This window comes from Rhododendron vialii, chromosome 10a, assembly GCF_030253575.1.
Source record: "Rhododendron vialii isolate Sample 1 chromosome 10a, ASM3025357v1".
NCBI classification, from domain to species: domain Eukaryota; kingdom Viridiplantae; phylum Streptophyta; class Magnoliopsida; order Ericales; family Ericaceae; genus Rhododendron; species Rhododendron vialii.
Genome location: NC_080566.1, coordinates 2,695,618 through 2,715,030, shown reverse-complemented (window position 1 = coordinate 2,715,030; position 19,413 = coordinate 2,695,618). Strand labels below are relative to the sequence as shown.

Here is a 19,413-nt window from a genome sequence, read left to right as displayed (position 1 = left end):
AGTTCTAACTATACTGATTGTTTTGTTTAAGACGTGAGAGGGCAAACACTTGAAGTTCAAGTAAGGGGATTTGATAATGGATAGAGCTTGTGTATCTTTTCGTTTTTGGATATAGTTAGAAGAAATATATAATTTTCGATACTGCAAATCATTCAAACTGAGCTTGAATCTACCTCCATTATTGCATCTTTGTCTTATGATACTGAGCAATTTTAGTTAGTATTATCGATTAAACATAATCGAGTCCTTACATTTTCTAAATTATAAGTACTTCCTACACTTCATCTATTTACTGGATGGCAGCTAGTACAATTTTTTTTTTTTCACAATATAAAGAAATGTTTCTTCTCTATTATAAATAATTACCAGCAAGAATTTCATAATTTTCTTTTCGGACCATGTTCTTTTTAGCTACTTTTACTAAATTAAGGAACAATATTCCGTGTCATAAAAAGAGGAAAGAGTAAATTTTCACCTGACATTGTGTTTACATGTGACACTGTGAGATCCCAACCCATGCTAAAGTCCCACGTGGGGAAGTTGGGAAAAAGGAAATGGAATATAAGATAACACCCATTGGCTGCTGTATAATTTGAGATTAACTTTTTGAGCCACATGGTTAGATTAATGGTTAGCAGATCAGCTGAGTCGGATTGTTACAGTTGGTATCAAAGCACAACCTTAGTCTATCTAAAATCTGATACAAGCACATTGATTGTGTTGTACAGAGCTAACTGCCGCATCATTGACCACAAGGGGAAAGCTGTTGGGCTAATGCAACAGCCACATTGCCCCAAAGGTGGGGAGATTGTGAGATCTGAACCCATGCCCCAAGTCCCACATCGGGAAATTGGAAAAAATGAAAATGGAATAGTATAAAATAACACTCACTGGGTTGGATCGTACATACATGTTTATATATATACATCTCATAGCTGGTGAAATATTTTTCCCAATAACCGCTAGGTCAAAAAAATTGTCCTCAATGTTAATCCTAATAAGTAATAACAAAGAAGTCACTGTCACGATAGCAAAAGCATGCGATCGCCGAACTTCTTGACCGCAAAGCAAACTATGATCCTATGGCCCTAATCATGGAACCATGTGGCCATGAACTTTAAACCCGTAACCGCAAACTATGAAACCATGGCTGCAAACATGAAAACCATATGGCCGCAAACTTTAAAACATGGCTGTTTACTTTTAAACACTGGTCGCAAGCTTCAAAAATATGGCTGCAAACTATGATACATTGGCCGCAAACTTTTGAACAATGGACGCAAACTTTAATACTATGGTCACAAACTTTTGTCACATGGCCGCAAACTTTGGAGCACTGACTGCAAATTTCGACACTCAAGACAAGGTTATGAATCCTGTACCGTATCAGCTAGTACGGACTGGTACGGACTGGTATTGTCCATAACTGGTACCTTACACCTCTAATTCCGTTCCGGCTCAAATACCGGTCGGTACCGGAGATACCGGCCAATACCGGATAGTACAGGACTACTTTTAAATTTATTTTTTTCTTCAAATACCGGACAATACAGGTCAATACTGGACAAATACCAAAATATTTTATTATTTTTTTTTGTTTTCAAAAGTGTATATTATACTGTAAATTCTTTTAGATAGGAAAATAACACTAATAGCGATCAATCCGAAACGGTACCCGGTATCTTATCGATATCGGTACATATCGTACTAGTAAGAAAATCAGTACTCTAGCTGTTATGGTATTTAGAACCTTGACTCAAGACGCAAACTTTGAACAATAGCGGCAAAAAACTTTACTGCCGCAAACTGTTAACCACAAGCGCAAACTTTGACGCATGGACGCAATCTTTGACACATGGCCGCAAACTTAAAAAATCCTGTGGTCGAAATAAGAAATCAGATAGTTGAGTGGGACAAAAGTGCAATTTAGCCAACCAACTTCCTACGTACATCAGTCCTCAGTCAATTTGATCCCAGGCATCTAGCGATCTTCTCTTCACTCTCCCTAAGACGAACACCACCTCGCCGGCTGCCGTTCTCCGCCACCGGAATGCTCTCCTCTACCCGCCGCGGAGGAGGCTGGGGGGCCCACAACCTCCTCCCCACAACCTCCCCCCCACCCCCCTCCTCCCCAAACCCTAACCCCAAATCCAAACCCCTCCGCATCAAATCCCGAAAACACCCCTCTTCCCTCAAAACCTTCCTCTTCTCCCACTTCCTCACCATCACCATCACCCTCTCTCTCCTCTCCATCCTGTCTCTCCTCATCCTCCTCCTCCCCCACCCCTCCTCCCACTCTTCCCGCCCCAAACCCCACCGAAGCCCTAGAAAACCCGTCTACCGGAAACCTCCGGCTCTAGCCGACCGCGACGTCGTTTCGGGCGCAGTCGTGGATATAACGACGAAAGACTTGTATGATAGGATTGAGTTTAGGGATGTGGATGGTGGGCCGTGGAAGCAGGGGTGGAGGGTGGGGTATAAAGGGAACGAGTGGGATGAGGAAAAGCTCAAGGTTTTCGTGGTTCCTCACTCGCATAATGATCCGGGGTGGAAGCTCACGGTGGAGGAGTACTATACTAGGCAGTCGAGGCATATTCTTGATACCATTGTTGACACGCTTTCTAAGGTAATATAATCTGATCTGATTGTTTTTTCTTGACTGATCCTTGTGTGGGTTTGTTCCCTAGTCTGAGTTATTGAAAGGAAGTGATGGGTTCTTGCAATTGAGATAGATTGGTGGTTTAGATGATTTGGGTTTTGTTTGGGTTGAATTGTAGTAGTTGATTGGTCTGAAAAGTTATTTTTTGTGCATAATTGAATACGTAATCAAAAGTTGTAATAATCTGAATCGACTTGACTCAGAAAGGAAGTGATGCGGTATTTGAGGTTTTTGGTTCTGAGAATTGTAGATTTTGTTCCCTAGTGGGAGTTATTGAAAGGAAGTGATGTGTTCTTGCAATTGAGCTAGACCAGTGGTTTAGATGATCTGGTTTTTGTTTGGGTTGAATTGCAGTAGTTGATTGATCTGAAATATATTTTTTTTTTTGTGCGAGAAACAATTAAGTAATCAAAATTTGTAATAATCTTGGATCGGAAAGTTTGAAGTTTTCGAATTTCATTTAGAATAGAAAATTCTTATTTTTTGTTGCCTACTGTTTTGAATTGTAGTTGATTGATCTGGGTTTAGTTTGGGTTGAATTGTAGTTGATTGATCTGAGTTTAGTTTGCGTTGAATTGTAGTTACCTGATTGCTTCCTATTTTTATGGGTGAATTTCATTGACCTTTTTTTGGGGGTAAGTTAAACTTTTTTAGTGGATTTGAGATTATCGATATTATCTTTTTCAGGTCTACGACTGCTTTTAATGTTGAATGTTGCATTTTCTAGGACTCCCACTTACAATATATAATGATTAGGCTTCTTTCAACTTTTGTTTTGTAGGATGCCCGCCGTAAGTTTATATGGGAAGAGATGTCCTATTTGGAGAGATGGTGGAGGGATGCCTCAGGAACTAAAAGAGAATCTTTCATTAATTTAGTGAAGAATGGACAGTTAGAAATTGTCGGAGGTGGCTGGGTGATGAATGATGAGGTAAGATCTGGGAACATGCGTATTTTTAGTAGCATTTCCTTTCTTCACTTGGACTCCTTGTAACTTCTTTTGGGGCATGTATTTGACGCGATTTTATTGAAGTTTGGTTGTACTGGTATCTATTGTCTTATGCAAGCTTGTGTGTCATCATATTGTAATTGATCAAAGAATTCCCATTGCCATGCTTATTGGATAGTGGACTCTAACAAGTTTATGGTTACATCTCATGTTGAACTTCTATATTGAGCCTTGGCTAGAATTGGTGATCCAAGTCAATCTATTCACTGTTTTGAGTCCACATTGGTAAGAAATAAACTTTTGGTCAGGGATCAATGCATTGTGTGACAGCCCAATAGGTCATTATAATGCACAAAAAAGGAAAAGTGAGGGTAATGTATATAGCTCCCAAAAAGGGAGAAGTGGTCTAAGTGTAATCATAACTTTCCCACAAAAAAGGTAAGCATACTAGCATCTGTATTTCCACCTTAACTAATTTTAGGTCCCAACTACTGAAAGTTATGGGGTTGGTTAATGAGCTTAACTGGAGGATTTAGGGTCTAGACAGCAGTAGGGTCTAAGCATATTTTGTATTATAAAGTCAACTCATTGTTGATAACTGGCGATGAATTCTAATGTTCGTTTCATAACGGTATTTTTGAGTTATTAGATAAAAAGCCTAAAGGTTTCTTGAACATTGATAGCTGATCGAACCCCAGTTCATTAATTCGTCTCAAGAATTTAGACCGATTGCTTTTGTTATTGTTTGCCTGTAATCATTTTGTGATGGTTCTACCCTCTATGGGCACCATAGCTCTTTTGAACTGAAGAGCTGACCTTTCATACGTTTTCTTGTTCTGTGGATTTTCCTTGTGTACGGGTCTTGTTATAGAGAAGGGAAGTCGTTGGCAATAATAGAGGCAGTTGTGTTGATCCTCATAGAAAGTGAAGTTTTGAGGCAAATGTGTGGAGTACTGGAGTGTAGATTAAATTATACTTCAACTGGATTCAATCACCAGGATCTGATTTTTATCCGTTTGATGAATCAAAGAAGTTTTGGTACTCGTAGGAAAAATTACAAAAGTTGCTAGTCCCTAATTCAGGATATGGGAAAGGCTTTTGAACCAATGTGGAGATCTAAAGTAGATTGGGTCTGTCTGTGTTTTTTACTTTTGTTCGATTCATTTGACTGGTCTCGTTACGCAACCCATTGACTACTTGGAGATACACATATACATGTTGCTTTGTTAACCAGCCATCAAGTGATAATGGCTCTTGATGTCCAGTAACATCTAAGAAATAAACCATCAGCTGTCTATATTAGACATCATGTATTTCCTTCATTAACCAGCTGTTGAAGTGGATAGTGGCTCTTGCAGTCTTGCTGTATGATGACATGGAAAAGTAGTTAGCGCATGAATGGGGAAGCACATGGATTCGCTGGAGGTGCTCTTGATGTTCGAGGTTTCAGAAATTTCCATTCTAATGATTTGTGCTAGCTCTTAGCAGTGGACCCCCTGTAACTTCTATTATGGAATTTCTCCTCACTTTCTTTGCCTTTGTCTTAACTTGGGTTCTAGTCAATAGTTTTTAGGCCATTAAAGTAAATGGCAGAACAAATTGGCATGTCTGAAAAAGTCATAATACCAAAGTGAAATCAGTTTAATTTTCATATGGCAAGGGATGAAGGAATGAGCTTTCACTATTTCTCTTATAATGGTTATTTGAAGGTTTATTGATGTGGAATGACTAACCAATTTTCTTTTATGTTCATTGTTGCAGGCTAATTCACATTACTTCGCTATAATTGAACAGGTATGGTCCTCATCATCATAAGCTTACATTAACCTACAGTTTCTAGTGTCAAGATTGAATTCTGAACGAGCGTTCTCCATATGGTCTAGGCCGTTTTTCTTTTGCATTTATTGGCACACACAAAAAGAAGAAAAACAACAACGTACGTAGCTTTTGTTGACGGTATTATTATTTACCATCGTCCATCGACCCTTATCAGATGATTGCAAATGGTTGTGTCAGTTTATCTTTTTGACGCTGTTTACATGTTGATAATGTTATTGATATCAAGCTTAAAAGGCTGATTTTGAACAAGATCCTGAAGTAGTAAACGTAAATATCCATTAATAGTTGGACTTTGTATTAGCTATACTTAATTATAGTTCTCTACGATTGTGCTATTGCTTTAGAATGGTTATCTATGTTGTTTTAAGCAGTGTAAGAGTATGTACTTCTAGTATGTTTATCTGTTTTTAACTCTATTGGCTTTTAGTTTTTGTTTTTACTTGTTTCTGGCATTTTGTTTAGCTCTATAGAAATTTGATGACTCAAATCAGCATGCGCAATCATATATCGTTTCCTTCTTTTTATTGTTGGGTGTAATTCCTCATCTTACTCTTTCACTTCAGTGCTGATGATAATCAAGTAAGAATTCCTCATCTTATTCGCTATCTCTTTGATTTCTGTGTCATTGATGCCTTAGATGATGGAGGGGAACATGTGGTTGAATGACACCATTGGGGTTGTTCCCAAAAATTCTTGGGCAATAGATCCTTTTGGTTACTCACCTACCATGGCGTATCTACTACGTCGCATGGGCTTTGAAAACATGCTTATACAGAGGACCCACTATGAGCTGAAAAAGGAACTGGCTCTGAATACAAATTTGGAATACGTGTGGCGGCAAAGCTGGGACGCGGAGGAAACAACTGATATTTTCGTCCACATGATGCCCTTTTATTCTTATGATGTTCCACATACTTGTGGGCCAGAGCCTGCAGTTTGTTGCCAGTTTGATTTTGCAAGAATGCGTGGCTTTGTTTATGAACTCTGCCCTTGGGGAGAACATCCCGTGGAGACCAATCAGGAGAATGTGGCGGAAAGAGCCCTCAAACTGCTAGACCAGTACAAGAAGAAATCAACACTTTACCGAACAAACACCCTTCTTGTTCCCCTTGGTGATGATTTTCGTTACATCAGTATAGATGAAGCGGAAGCACAATTCAGAAACTACCAATTGTTATTCGATTACATCAATTCTAATCCCAGCTTGAATGCCGAAGCAAAGTTTGGAACTTTGGACGACTATTTCCGAACACTTAGGGAGGAGTCTGACAGAATTAATTATTCACGGCCCGGTGAGGTTGGCTCTGGTCAAATTGGAGGATTTCCTTCTTTATCAGGTGACTTCTTTACTTATGCTGATAGACAACAGGACTACTGGAGTGGCTACTATGTATCTAGGCCATTCTTCAAGGCTGTGGATCGTGTTTTAGAACATACGCTTCGTGCCTCGGAAATGATGATGGCATTCTTATTGGGATACTGCCAGAGAGGATCCTGTGAAAAATTGCCCATTAGTTTTTCCTACAAGTTGACAGCTGCAAGAAGAAACTTGGCTCTTTTTCAACATCATGATGGAGTAACTGGTACTGCTAAGGATCATGTGGTTGAGGACTACGGAACAAGGATGCATACCGCTTTACAGGATTTGCAAATTTTCATGTCTAAGGCTATTGAAGTACTTCTCGGAATCCGCCACGACAAATCCGATCATATCCCAGCTCAGTTCGAGCCAGCTCAGGTGAGATCTAAATACGATGCCCAACCAGTGCATAATGCAATCAGTGCGAATGAAGGAACTGCACAATCAGTTGTTTTATTTAATCCTTTGGAGCAAACAAGTGATGAAGTCGTGATGGTTACTGTTGATAGGCCGGATGTGACTGTTTTGGACTCAAACTGGACTTGCGTAAAAAGCCAAGTATCTCCTGAATTGCAGCATGATAAAAGCAAGATTTTTACTGGGAGGCACCGAGTCCATTGGAAGGCTTCGGTCCAACCCCTAGGGTTGCAAGTGTATTACATTGCTAATGGATTTGTTGGATGTGAGAAGGCCAAGCCTGTGAAACTCAGCTATTTCACGGAGGGAACCAATTTTTCTTGCCCCACTCCATATTCATGTTCAAAATTAGAGGGTGACACCATGGTAATCCGTAACAGGCATCAAACTCTCACTTTCAATGTCAATCTAGGCTTGCTGCAGAAAATAAGCCGCGATGATGGTTCGCAAAATGATGTTGGTGAAGAAATAGGTATGTATTCTAGTTCAGAAAGCGGAGCATATCTATTCAAACCCAATGGTGATGCTGATCCTATTGCCCAACCTGGTGGGCAGCTGTTGGTATCCGAGGGTCCTTTGATGCAGGAAGTTTACTCTTATCCTAAGACTGCATGGGAGAAAAGCCCAATCTCACATAGTACTCGTATTTATCATGGCGATAGCTCGGTACAAGAATTTCTTATCGAGAAAGAATACCATGTTGAGCTACTTGGTAGTGCTTTCAATGACAGAGAACTAATAGTCAGGTACAAGACAGACTTTGATAACAAAAGGGTATTCTATTCTGATTTGAATGGATTTCAAATGAGCCGGAGAGAAACCTATGACAAGATTCCTCTACAGGGAAATTACTACCCGATGCCTTCACTCGCTTATATGCAAGGACCTGATGGTCATCGTTTTTCTGTCCATAGCAGGCAGTCACTTGGCGTGGCAAGCCTTAAAAATGGATGGCTAGAGATCATGCTTGACCGTCGATTGGTAAGAGACGATGGACGTGGTCTTGGGCAAGGAGTGATGGATAACCGACCAATGAACGTAATTTTCCACATCCTTGTGGAATCCAACATTTCCTCCACTTCAAATCCTGTTTCAAACCCTCTCCCTCTAAGCCCCTCTCTCCTATCTAATCGTGTGGGTGCCCGGTTGAACTATCCGTTGCACGTTTTCATCGCCAAGAAACCCCAAGAAGTATCCGTGCAGCCGCCTCCTAGATCATTCTCTCCTTTGGCTTTCTCATTGCCTTGTGACTTACATATTGTGAGTTTTAAGGTTCCTCGTCCGGCTAAGTATTCTCTGCAGCCCACTGAAGACCCAAGGTTTCTTCTAATTTTGCAGAGGTGGCATTGGGATTCTTCGTATTGTCGGAAAGGTAGGGCTCAGTGTTCGAGCGTGGGCGATGAGCCAATAAGCTTGTTCGACATGTTTAAGGGGCTTGCAGTCTTGAATGCAAGAGCTACCTCTTTGAATCTTCAGCATGAAGACACAGAGATGCTTGGGTATACCGAGCAAGGAGATGTTGCCCAAGAAGGACACGTGCTAATCTCTCCCATGGAAATACAGGCTTACAAATTAGAAATACGGCCGCACCAATGATTCCAAGTACTAATCATTGTGCTGTTTGCTCAACTGGTGCCGACTATGCTGGGCTAATGACGAAGAGGGTGAGTATGCTGTTTTTTGGAAAAACTTCAGAATACCAGATGGGCCATATCATTACCCCTATACAATGTACATATTTGTGCAAATTAATGCTGCTCCTGGCGTTGTGACCATCTGTGGAAGCGGCGGGACATTACTGGGTATCCAAGCTCATCTAGATGTTTTTCGCTCGGCATTTTCTAGTATGACAGAGCTGCTGTTGTGTCATCCTAAAATTCTTGTCAAATCCGTTTGAAGTTTATTTGGAAAATAACAAGATATACCTCGCTTACAATCTGTAATCATAGTATTTGTATTGTCATTATAAAATTTTGCTCCTGAGGCTGAACTTTTGTACGGAGTATGTAGTATCAGATTTCAATATGCATGGATAGATACGCCATTGTTGCATTTCCTGGAAGCAATTTGTATTTTTTTTTTTTCTAATCTGCTTCAGAAGTATTTGTCAGATTGATTTTTTATTTGCTTAAAATATTTGGATTAGACACCTTGTCCATGTCCTTGGTCGAAATGTTTGGTATTGAGGAAACTGGATTACAGCTGGTGGTCTGACTCGTGACTCCCATTTCGGAGGTCATGAGTTCTATTCTGTGGGACTGTTTTCATCAATACGCGGCATGTCCAAATCCTTGGGCCAGACCCGCCATGGTAGCCCAGCCTAGTTTATACCAAAAAAAAAAACTCGCAATACAACGATGGTTTTACTCAAAAGAGGAAATAGGCCTATTTGCCATCTATCTTCGAGCTACTAATTAGGCCACTGGGGGGAGGGGAATGGACTCCCAGAATCGATCAACCAGCTTGGATTCGGCACTGGAATCAGTTCAAACCAACACCGAGGAAAATAGGGATCCACTTTCCAGGAGGATCAAAACAAAGACCAACATACATCAATCAATTTAGAAAGGAGCAAAATGCATACAGTTACCCTTTGTCAATATTGAACTCGGAGAATAACCGAATAGAACATAAAGTGGTCCGGGCAAATAAAAGATCTTCCTTGCAAGTGCTCTCAGTTAAGAGTCACACTGGCACCAATCCCATCTAATTCACATCAAAGCTATGCCAAGGCACATGAATCTCATTTTCTGTCCTTATCTGTACTTGTTTAGAAATAAGCGATCAGCTTTCAAACATTTTATGTAGTAACAAAAATTGTTTCCTTGTTGAGGCTATACTTCGGTAAGGTGAATTACTATTATGTCATACCTCTAATTACTCTCGAAAAAAAAAAAAAAATACAAGAGCCGCAAGTATACAGGACCGCATGGATTCCAAGCAAGACATGATCAATTTTCTTGTCTTTCACAAAATTATCTCCGCTTGTACACTGACATTAAGTGTCTTATTCGGGAGAACAATACTGTTAGTCACAACGACTTCATCTTCAACCGTCACAGCCTCTCCTGCATTACAGAAAAATCCATCCACATCAGAATATTTAGAGGAGTAAGTATTCTGCTTTGGAGCACACACAGAGATGAGAAGGCGAGAGTCAATACCAAGAATGGTAATTCCAAGCTTGGCGTTGAAGTTTCCTTCAGCCTGAACCACACAACAGAATTCTAGTCAACTGTACAAACTAGGAAGAATACTTAAAGGTTTGGTACAAACTAGGAAGAATACTTAAAGGTTTGGTTTACCAAGATGAAAATAGGGTTCTGTTGATTGGTTTCACAAGAGGTCACCACTAATGGACTTGAAAAGTCTTTTTCAAAGTCTCAATAATGAAATGCTCACTTGCTAATGAAAAAAAATCTATTTAGGTACGGCATCAGAACGTAAACTACTTTGGCATAGAGTTACTGTCCAATTTTTAGACAAAGAACTGATCAACCACCACATCACCTCTGCCAAAATTTAATTCTACAACTCAAACACAAAGCTAACAATATGCTCTTTGTGTGTGAGTGTGTGGTAGGATACTAAAATGTTGGCATGGGATGGGCATTTTGAAGCCTGAATTTTACACACCATCAATTTAAACAAATGGCTTACGATTTCTGAATCATAACTTCAACAAGTGACCACACTTACCTGGACACGCGACCATTTCCCGATGGAAGATTTCCATCCAACAATAGCATGCATGACAACTGCATTTTCCTGCAAGGATATTATGACACATATGAATGAAAGTCTAGCATAGGTGGAATTGTTATGTAACTTTTCTTCCATCTCACCTTTATATCGACGTCATCTAAGATGATGCAATTTATAAGCCTTACACCCGCCGCTATACGAACATTTGCTGAAATTGAAACGTCCGGGCCAATCTGCTTAAAGGCAAACTACCGATTTCAGTAACAGTAGGGCAAAGGAAGGCAAAAAATCTTGTCAAATGTAAATAAGTTTCAACTCTCTGCGTGGGCCTCTAAAATACATTATGAATTCTAGGCCTCTAAAATACATTACAAATTCTCAGCAAGTCACTAATTACGAAGATACTAAACTATTTCAAATGCAAAAGATGCAAATGTAGTTACAGCTGCATGACAAGATAAGGAGGAAAAAGGAAGAAAGAGAACCACAAAAGATGATGTGTTCTTTGTCCATTCACTCACTTGCTATGGCAACAAGTACTATATTTTTGTAAGAAATGATAGTCACCAATATTTTCAAATCAGGATACGTATCGTGTATCGTTTTTTCACTTGTATAGTTCGTATCGAGATACGTATCGTGTATCTTGAGATACATCTGCTCGAAGAGTAGAATTTTCTATTATGTAGTTGGACAATATTTTTGGAAGAGAGAGAATACTAAAGACAAGAGTGGGGAAGTAGAATATTTGTATTGCACTTGAACTCAAACTTTTTTTGGCTTGGTACAAAATGGTTAGAACTCATCCTTATTTGTACTACTCCATGGAAGACTCTAGTACAAAGATATTTTCTTACAAGGTAAACTTTGAGGTAATTCTAGAATTACACATGAGACTAATTTCACAAAAAAAAACTCTAGATATTTCACAAGGATATTCTAGAGCTTATAGAGCTAGATATTTTAGAGTTTCTAAAAACTAGATATTTATATCTTTTTCGATAATATCTATCATATTTGGGTTTTGTCAATTGGAACTTTATCAAAATACTAAATTTAGTTTATGTTTCAACAACGTTAATCATAATTAAAATATAATTAAGAAGTAGATACACCTAATAAAACCAACAAACTATGCTTAAATTTAAAAAAAAATTAAGATGCAAAATTTCAAGTCTCTTAACTGGGGCCTATTACAATAAGACTTTATGTTCCCTTCGTTAGAAAAAGGGAAGTAAGACAAAATATAATCGAAGTATGGTTCTTTCTTTTATACAAGACCTACACTGAGGTTGAATTTCTATCAAAGGGTTTAAAAGATGCCATAATTAGATCAAACGGCTTAGATCAATCATTTGGGGTTCCGTTTCTTGAAATGAGGTCGGACTTTTTTTGAATAAGTAATCGTAGGATACGCACAAAATTAGGATACTCGTATAAATCGTAGGATACGCGATCTTATCGTAGGATTTTTATACAAAAAGGATACATGATGAGATACGTATCATTCCCCGAGGGAGACCATACAAATCGTAAGATACGTATCGTGTATAGTAGGTTTTTAACAACCATGCTAGTCACAATCATATGGAAAAAGGTAATCCTAATGCCTAAGAGCATGTTACTTGGCAAATTGAACTTGATGGCTTGGTTGGAAAAAGCCAAAAAGGTTCCATGAATTTGTACAACATAACCACTGGATGAAGCAATAAGAAATAGACCTTGATAGAGCAGAGTGAAACAAAAAGGATTCATGTAGCCAAGACTCAATTGATTAGCGATCATGGTAAAAGGCCTAATTTGATTTGCTTTGGTTTGGTAATATCGTAAACATTAGTGATGCTGATGGTATCTGTGAAAAAGTTTCATAGCAAGTTGGGAGTTCTTTACCTTGCCATGAGCAAAAAACAAGGCATAGAAAGGTAACTGATTCTGCTAAGCAACGTGAAACAAAACAGATGAGACAGCTCTACCTTTGCAGTTGGATGGATTTTTGCAGATGGATGCACATAAACATCACCAATAACTGTAGCACTTTTAGTGCCCTCTCCTCTAGCTAGCAGATGGGGAGAAGTAAGTCGAAATTGCGCAAGGTATAGAGAAGAACACTTCAAAGACATCCTGTAGAGTTAGACAAAGACTTAGATACGATGGTCTAAGATGGAAGGCATAAGAAGAGGAGGCGCAAATAGCGATTTCCGCGTACCCTGGTGTTTTGATTTGTTCCCAGAAGTCCAGAGTCTCGTATGTATACAATTGCTTCTTTCCGGCAAGAGGTGACAGGATATCTTGATCCAATCTTACAAAGTCTGTTGGAAGAGTCCTGTTCCACATAAAGTAGGAGGATGAAGATTAAAACATTCATATCAATAACAACAAGAAGCAATCAAGTAAATACAAAATCACCAATCCAATAGTACTTTTACTGGAACACAGATATTAAGTGAAAACTAACAAATATAGTCAACAAACCTGTGAAAGACTAGTTTAACCACAGTAGTTGACATCATTCTGTCAAATAAGTTAGTAACTTAGTTTAAACCACAGACAAGCCCACAAGCCCACTCACCTAATCACTCACAGAAAAAATATAAAAAAAACTTGCTCCATATGTAGACATGGGGATATAAACACATCAACTTCTCCAAGTATCCTTACTTCCGAGGAACTTCAATGATTATACTTCAATACCAATGAGACAAATAGGAGGATTAACACAAACAGGGTCTGTTCCATCGAAGGAAGCATGCCAATTATAGTTTCACCATTGCTACTTGCATTTCAATAGAAAATGATCATAATTTAGCATCAGACAACAAATTAGGGAACAGCAAAAGCTACTCAAAACTTTGTCAACCAAATATGGGTAAGGATAATCTATGGGTGACATCAAGAAGTGCTACCAAAGACACGTGCAGCATATTCTGTTCACTTGAATAAATCACAGTCATTTCAATATATACTTCAGAATGCATAATTGTCATTTCCTCACAAATACAGCACCATCAGCATTTTCATGGGAATAAACTCATGAATGCATTTGGATATGTTATGTGAGAACATGTTTCGTAACCTGTCCTTGCATGTGTTATCTGCAGAATCCAAAAGTAGAATATTTAAGTTTTTTACAGCTCACAGCCAAAACGGTATGATCTCATACCTGGTTGCTGACTGAAGGGCTTCAAAGCTGGATACTCGCCGTATATTAGCTGCATATGGCAAAAAGAACAAAATCAACACAGGAGAATTTGTACCCGTGCACATAAAATAGATATAGAATATGCAACAGGAGAAAAGGTGACAACTTGAGAAGCTTATCCTTACTGGCATAAACAACCAATTCTGCCGCATGAATGTATCAAATGTTATTTACACAAAGGACTTTCATTAGAAAGAAATCCAAGTAAGAAAGACAACGCAAAAAACTCCCTCCCTCCGTCCCTCCCTCCCCCTCTCTCTCTCTCTGCACATGCTTTAATCACAAAGAAGAGTGCCAAGAGGGTTACAGCCTGACCCATGCGCACTTCACTCTGATACACAAGGGTATAACCCTTCTCACCCTACGTCTTACAGAGAATCCTGTATCCCTAGAATCAATAGGGAGTCAAATGATTCCCCACAAAGCATTCCCCTTCTGAATCATTTGACCTGTTGATTTTGTTTTACTGTCTCGATTGTGAACTGAATCTAAGCCTGCCAGTACATCTTAATTTCTCCAGTGTCATACTTCAATTTTTACATGCATGCTTTTTGTTCAGAGTCTCAGGCAAAGAAATGTGCAAGAGACTCGTACTTAATACATGAATAAAAAACACATTCAACAAAAGTAGAGACAAACAGTCAGGACACAAGTTGGCAACATTGGTGTCTTATGTCCTGATTGTCAAAGGAAAAGGGTGAACTTTATACATAAATCTTGCTTGGAAACATGCTTTTATGGCAAACAGGAACAAAAAGGAGTCATCATCATTGATATACTGCGTTTATCTGGGATGGGTGATGAAATGCATAGTTTCCATCTCTTGAATAGGGGCACATATCTCCCCTAAATAAGGAGGAACAGAAAACCAACCTCTGTCTTCGCGGTGTGAGGAGACATCGCGAATGGCCCCAAAAATTCCCGGAGTGAAGACATATACACCACAGTTTATTAAATCACTCACCTGCATTAAAGCAGAACATAGGAAATGCAACCGAGACAAGTAAGTTCAAATCATCCATATAGCCAATCAATGACCAAATCACTTAAACATAATAGCAAACTATTTGATCGCTAATGCAATTTACATACAAAAGTCTCAGGTTTCTCCGTGTAATGCAACAGCTCATTGGTGATTGGATCTGCAACCAACTCACCAAACTGGTTAGCTGATTCAGCAGAAACCTGGGTAAGAAGCATAATAGAAGCTGAGCACATGAGGACAAAAGAGTAGTCTAAACGTTGATTAGTTTTCCAGCATAAATCTTCTCAGCTTAAAGAACTCGTAAATGAAAGCTGACCTTGATCACTAACAACGTGCCCATCCCACCATACCTTCTATGGGCGTCTGTAAAATAGAAAGACAAGTAAAAGCAATTAATCTATACATAATCGGTGCATGAGTTGGCAAATATTATCTTGTTTAACTATTTAAAAAATGCTCCATAACTCAGAAACTCATTATCATAGAGAAAAAGGAGCGTTGCAAGAAACAAGATGAAACATGCAATTCAGACAAATATATGGTAAGGGCTTACTAAGCATGTCTGGCAGGGGAAAACTGCAACACACGTCACAGTTCAGCAGGAAAATATGCGACTGCAAGAAAAAAGAAAATGTATGAGAATACTTAAGTTACTTGAGGTTTAGGTTAGCTAGTTGGTAAGTATGAGCAGTTGTTTCCCACTTGCAGCCCAAAGGGCTAACATTCGCTGATAAGAAAATGATAAAAATGCATAATTTATTTTAAAGACTGTATGATGTCGAAACAGACTAGTCATTTAGAATTTTCATTTATTTGCCAAGAAAACCACATTATATGTGCTAGGGATCAAAAACTATGAGAAACACCAACACCTTTGACAAATCAGATCAACCACAACAGAAAAAAACAAATCAGGGAACATTCTTACCGGGGAATCTTCCATAATCAGATCACTGAAGTAATACAGGGCACCAGCTGACCCATGGGGTTTATCTTCTCTCAAGTACCTAGAACACCACAAGAAGCAAGAACCAATTTTCAGATCCTACACTTCAAACATTGCGATCAAAGCCATCACGAAAACTTGCAAAAATTTGAAGAGAACATGAAATGCATTTAAGTAGCATCCAGAATCCTAGTCACCTCACCTCACTGGGACTTTAAGCTCATTAGAGATCGAAGAGACATATAGTGCAAATTCTCGCTCCTCGTAGAATCCAAGAAGAAAAACTTGCGCCAAATTGGGTATCTACATAAGAGTGATCAACAAAACCAACTACAATGAGACCAAATCACATAGAATCAATCTGATATGAGCATTTTCTCCCTTAATCCATTTTTTTTTGCATTGATTGGATACAAGGTTTTGTTTGGCGAAAAATGAATGCATTGAAAGTAAGAAATGCATATACTTACGGCTCTTTTGGATAGCTATAGATTTCAAATCAAGGCATAGACGTTGTTATTCAATAAGAATTGCTCAATTTTGGGTTTGATAGCTTACATAGGGATTTCTACATTGAGTTTTAGAGCTCTAATATGCAACAGGAGTGTATTGAAATCCCTCATGCTAAGAATTGTAGTTCAAATAAATTACATGCATTCTACTTCAAAAACATCGTCCGTGTAAGTTTCACAAGCAACTTATAACTAGAACTCTTACAGTTTTGTGAGTTGAACACCAAACCCCTTGACAGGGGTGGCTGCAGAATTTTAGCTCAGCGGTGATAATAAGGAATATAAATATTTTTACATACATAGCAACATATAGAACAAATATTTATTTCGATTGAAAACTTATCAGGCCTAGTTTATTTTGTGTTATTGACCTAAATGATTTACTTACAAACTTAAGTGAACTCTTATTTACTTAGCATTTGTACGCATGATCCAGTGTGGACAATAATGAAGGAACATCAACTTATATGCAAAAAAAAATGAAAATACATTTTTTGAACCCAAGGGTTCGCTTGAACATCCTCAATTTCCGATGCCCATTGATCTGAAATCCATTGATATCCCGACGGACCCTTCAACTCAACATTTTTCAACTACATTTGTGCTTTTTAAGGACCCAAATTGTTTGGGAAACAATAAACTAAGGATTTGAATAAGATTAAGGCATTACCCTTTTACAAGCCGAAATGGGGTGATGAATCATGGGGTGACCAGCTAAAGGGAACAGAGGCTTTGGATTATTAAACGAAACCGGCCTGAATTCAGTACCTGTACACACATGATAACCATGAGTAATTTAACAGACAGAAAATCAAACCAGTCCCATTGAAAATTCCAGTTTCTTGGATTTTCTTGATCTGAGAGAAGGAAAACAGAAAACCTTTGGTGGGTCCACCGACCATGATCACAGCAACCACCTTCTCTTCCGAGCTACCCATTTCGCAAAACCCAGGATTTCTAACTAAAAAACAAGAAACCCAGAAGTCTCAGTTCTTGAATCTGTAAACGAGGAGAACAGAGCAAACTGGTGGGTATAAGAAAGTTGCGTAGATAGTGAGAGAGGGACACCTGGGTATTTCTTGGATCGAGAGAAAGAAAGACGTAGAAAGAGGGGAAATTGGAGTCAAATCACAGTGGATGGTTTACTGGTGACGGCTCCTTCTTTCTTCCTCTTTGATGAGTTTTTTTTTTTTTGACAAGCTCTTTGATGAGTTTGAGCTAGTACTTGTTGTTTGGGAGAGAGAGAATATGCGGGGTGTACATTGGCGTCGAATAATGCTAAGCCCACCGTCTTCCAAGTCGGTGAACTTCCACCGAAACTTTATACGACGCGATTTTGGATTGTTTTTTTGGTGTTGAAAAATTTGGTTGAAGAGTACTAGAACTAAAAATTAGTTATCATCTTTTATGATAAAATAATAAAAAAAACAAGATTTTTGTTACGATTCAAACGGATTGAAAATTGAAATACTTAATTTTTTTCATTTGGTTTTATAGTTCTCTTAGGGCTCTTTAACGATAGCCCTAGAGTTAAAAATTAATTATGATTCTTTAAGATAAAATGGTCAGAAAAATAAAATTTTTGTACCTGTTCAAACGGATTGAAAATTGAAACAATTAATTTTGTTAGATGGTTTATATATTTAAAAATATAATTAAAAAATTGGAAAATAAAGAAAATGTTATTAATTTTTAATTTTCAATCCGTTCGAACCGGTGCAAAGATCTTATTTTCCTGATCATTTTATCCTCCTAAAGGGTCATAATTATTTTCCTGATTATTTTTTCATTTGGTTATATAGTACTCTTGGCCTTGGGAGTCGGTGGGCGTAGCTTTATTGCTCCTCAATGGCGTCTTGAGGCACAAAAGTGTTTTCACGATGCAGATTTATTTCCTTTCTCCTCCTTTACCCGATCCCTTTTTTTTTTTTTTTTCCAAAATTTGCACCGGTTGAGATTGCCGATTGATACCAAGTGTGTGATATCCGTCCAGCACCCAAAAACTTTTCCTTTTAAAGAAGAGATAAAGGTATCTGCCCGGCACCAAAAAACTTTTCCTTTTAAAGAAAATAAAAGTGGAACTTATGTCGAATCCGATTGTGTTCACCACCATCCTAAAAAATCACCAGCAGGAAATATTATCTTATTTCTTATTGGTTGATACTAACCCATAAATCTAGTACTTCATTTTACCTGTGGCCATGTTTCTAAAATAGAAAATAGGTCAAATCTTAGGCTTTGTTTGGAAGTTAGGAAAATTGATGGGAAAAAAATGAAAGGAAAATGAGAGAGAAATTTTACTACAAAACTTAAATTCATTATTTCCTCTCCTCTTTTTCTCCCATCCAAACACTACGAGAGAATTTGTTTTTAACTTTCCTTTCTTTCTTTCTTTCTTTTTTTGGGTAAGGTACTTTCCTTTCTTTTCTCCCACTTTCCCTAATTTTTTTAAAAAAGCCTATACCTATTTACCTTAGATTTGTTACCTATTACTCCTACCTTCTAATAAACAAAGAAAATCTCATTTATTTCCCTTATTCCGTATGTCTAACATTTAGAACTTTAAATTACGAAACCATTTACCGGCCAATGAAATAATCAAATTTTAAAAAGTTTGTATATAGAGAACATAAAAAAAGATAAGGGACATAGAATAAGAGAATGAAAAATTCCGTCAATCATCAATATCATGCGAACAATACGATAGGTGAAAAAATCTATATAATAAAACAGTTCAGTATTTGAATCCTATGTACATAAATCTAGCGGCCCTAACTTATCTCTCATAAATCTTACGGCTGAATTAAGTTTTGAGGTTTCCAGCTTTAGAGCATCTCCAGCC

General features: G+C 38.2%; 2 protein-coding genes across 3 annotated transcripts; one reads left to right on the top strand and one right to left on the bottom strand.

Moving 5' to 3' along the window:
* Positions 1-1,934: 1,934 nt before the first annotated feature.
* Positions 1,935-9,276, top strand: LOC131302330 (alpha-mannosidase 2). The gene is made up of 4 exons (XM_058328890.1): positions 1,935-2,626; positions 3,441-3,590; positions 5,370-5,402; positions 6,085-9,276. Exons 1-4 carry the CDS (start codon positions 2,051-2,053, stop codon positions 8,818-8,820), a joined length of 3,495 nt encoding a protein of 1,164 aa, XP_058184873.1. The 5' UTR covers positions 1,935-2,050; the 3' UTR covers positions 8,821-9,276.
* A 508-nt stretch (positions 9,277-9,784) lies between these two features.
* Positions 9,785-17,852, bottom strand: LOC131304118 (uncharacterized). Of its 2 annotated transcripts, XM_058331232.1 has the most exons (16): positions 17,640-17,846; positions 17,452-17,528; positions 17,242-17,339; positions 16,262-16,362; positions 16,042-16,120; positions 15,667-15,727; positions 15,430-15,476; positions 15,221-15,313; positions 15,002-15,092; positions 14,090-14,138; positions 13,136-13,252; positions 12,903-13,050; positions 11,070-11,162; positions 10,924-10,992; positions 10,389-10,431; positions 9,785-10,292 (listed from the first exon to the last, which is right to left on the bottom strand). In XM_058331232.1, exons 2-16 carry the CDS (start codon positions 17,507-17,509, stop codon positions 10,192-10,194), a joined length of 1,248 nt encoding a protein of 415 aa, XP_058187215.1. In that variant the 5' UTR covers positions 17,510-17,528; positions 17,640-17,846; the 3' UTR covers positions 9,785-10,191. The 2 variants fall into 2 exon arrangements, with proteins under 2 accessions (XP_058187215.1, XP_058187216.1); XM_058331233.1 differs by having other exon boundaries at positions 17,452-17,852.
* Between the last annotated feature and the right edge of the window lie 1,561 nt (positions 17,853-19,413).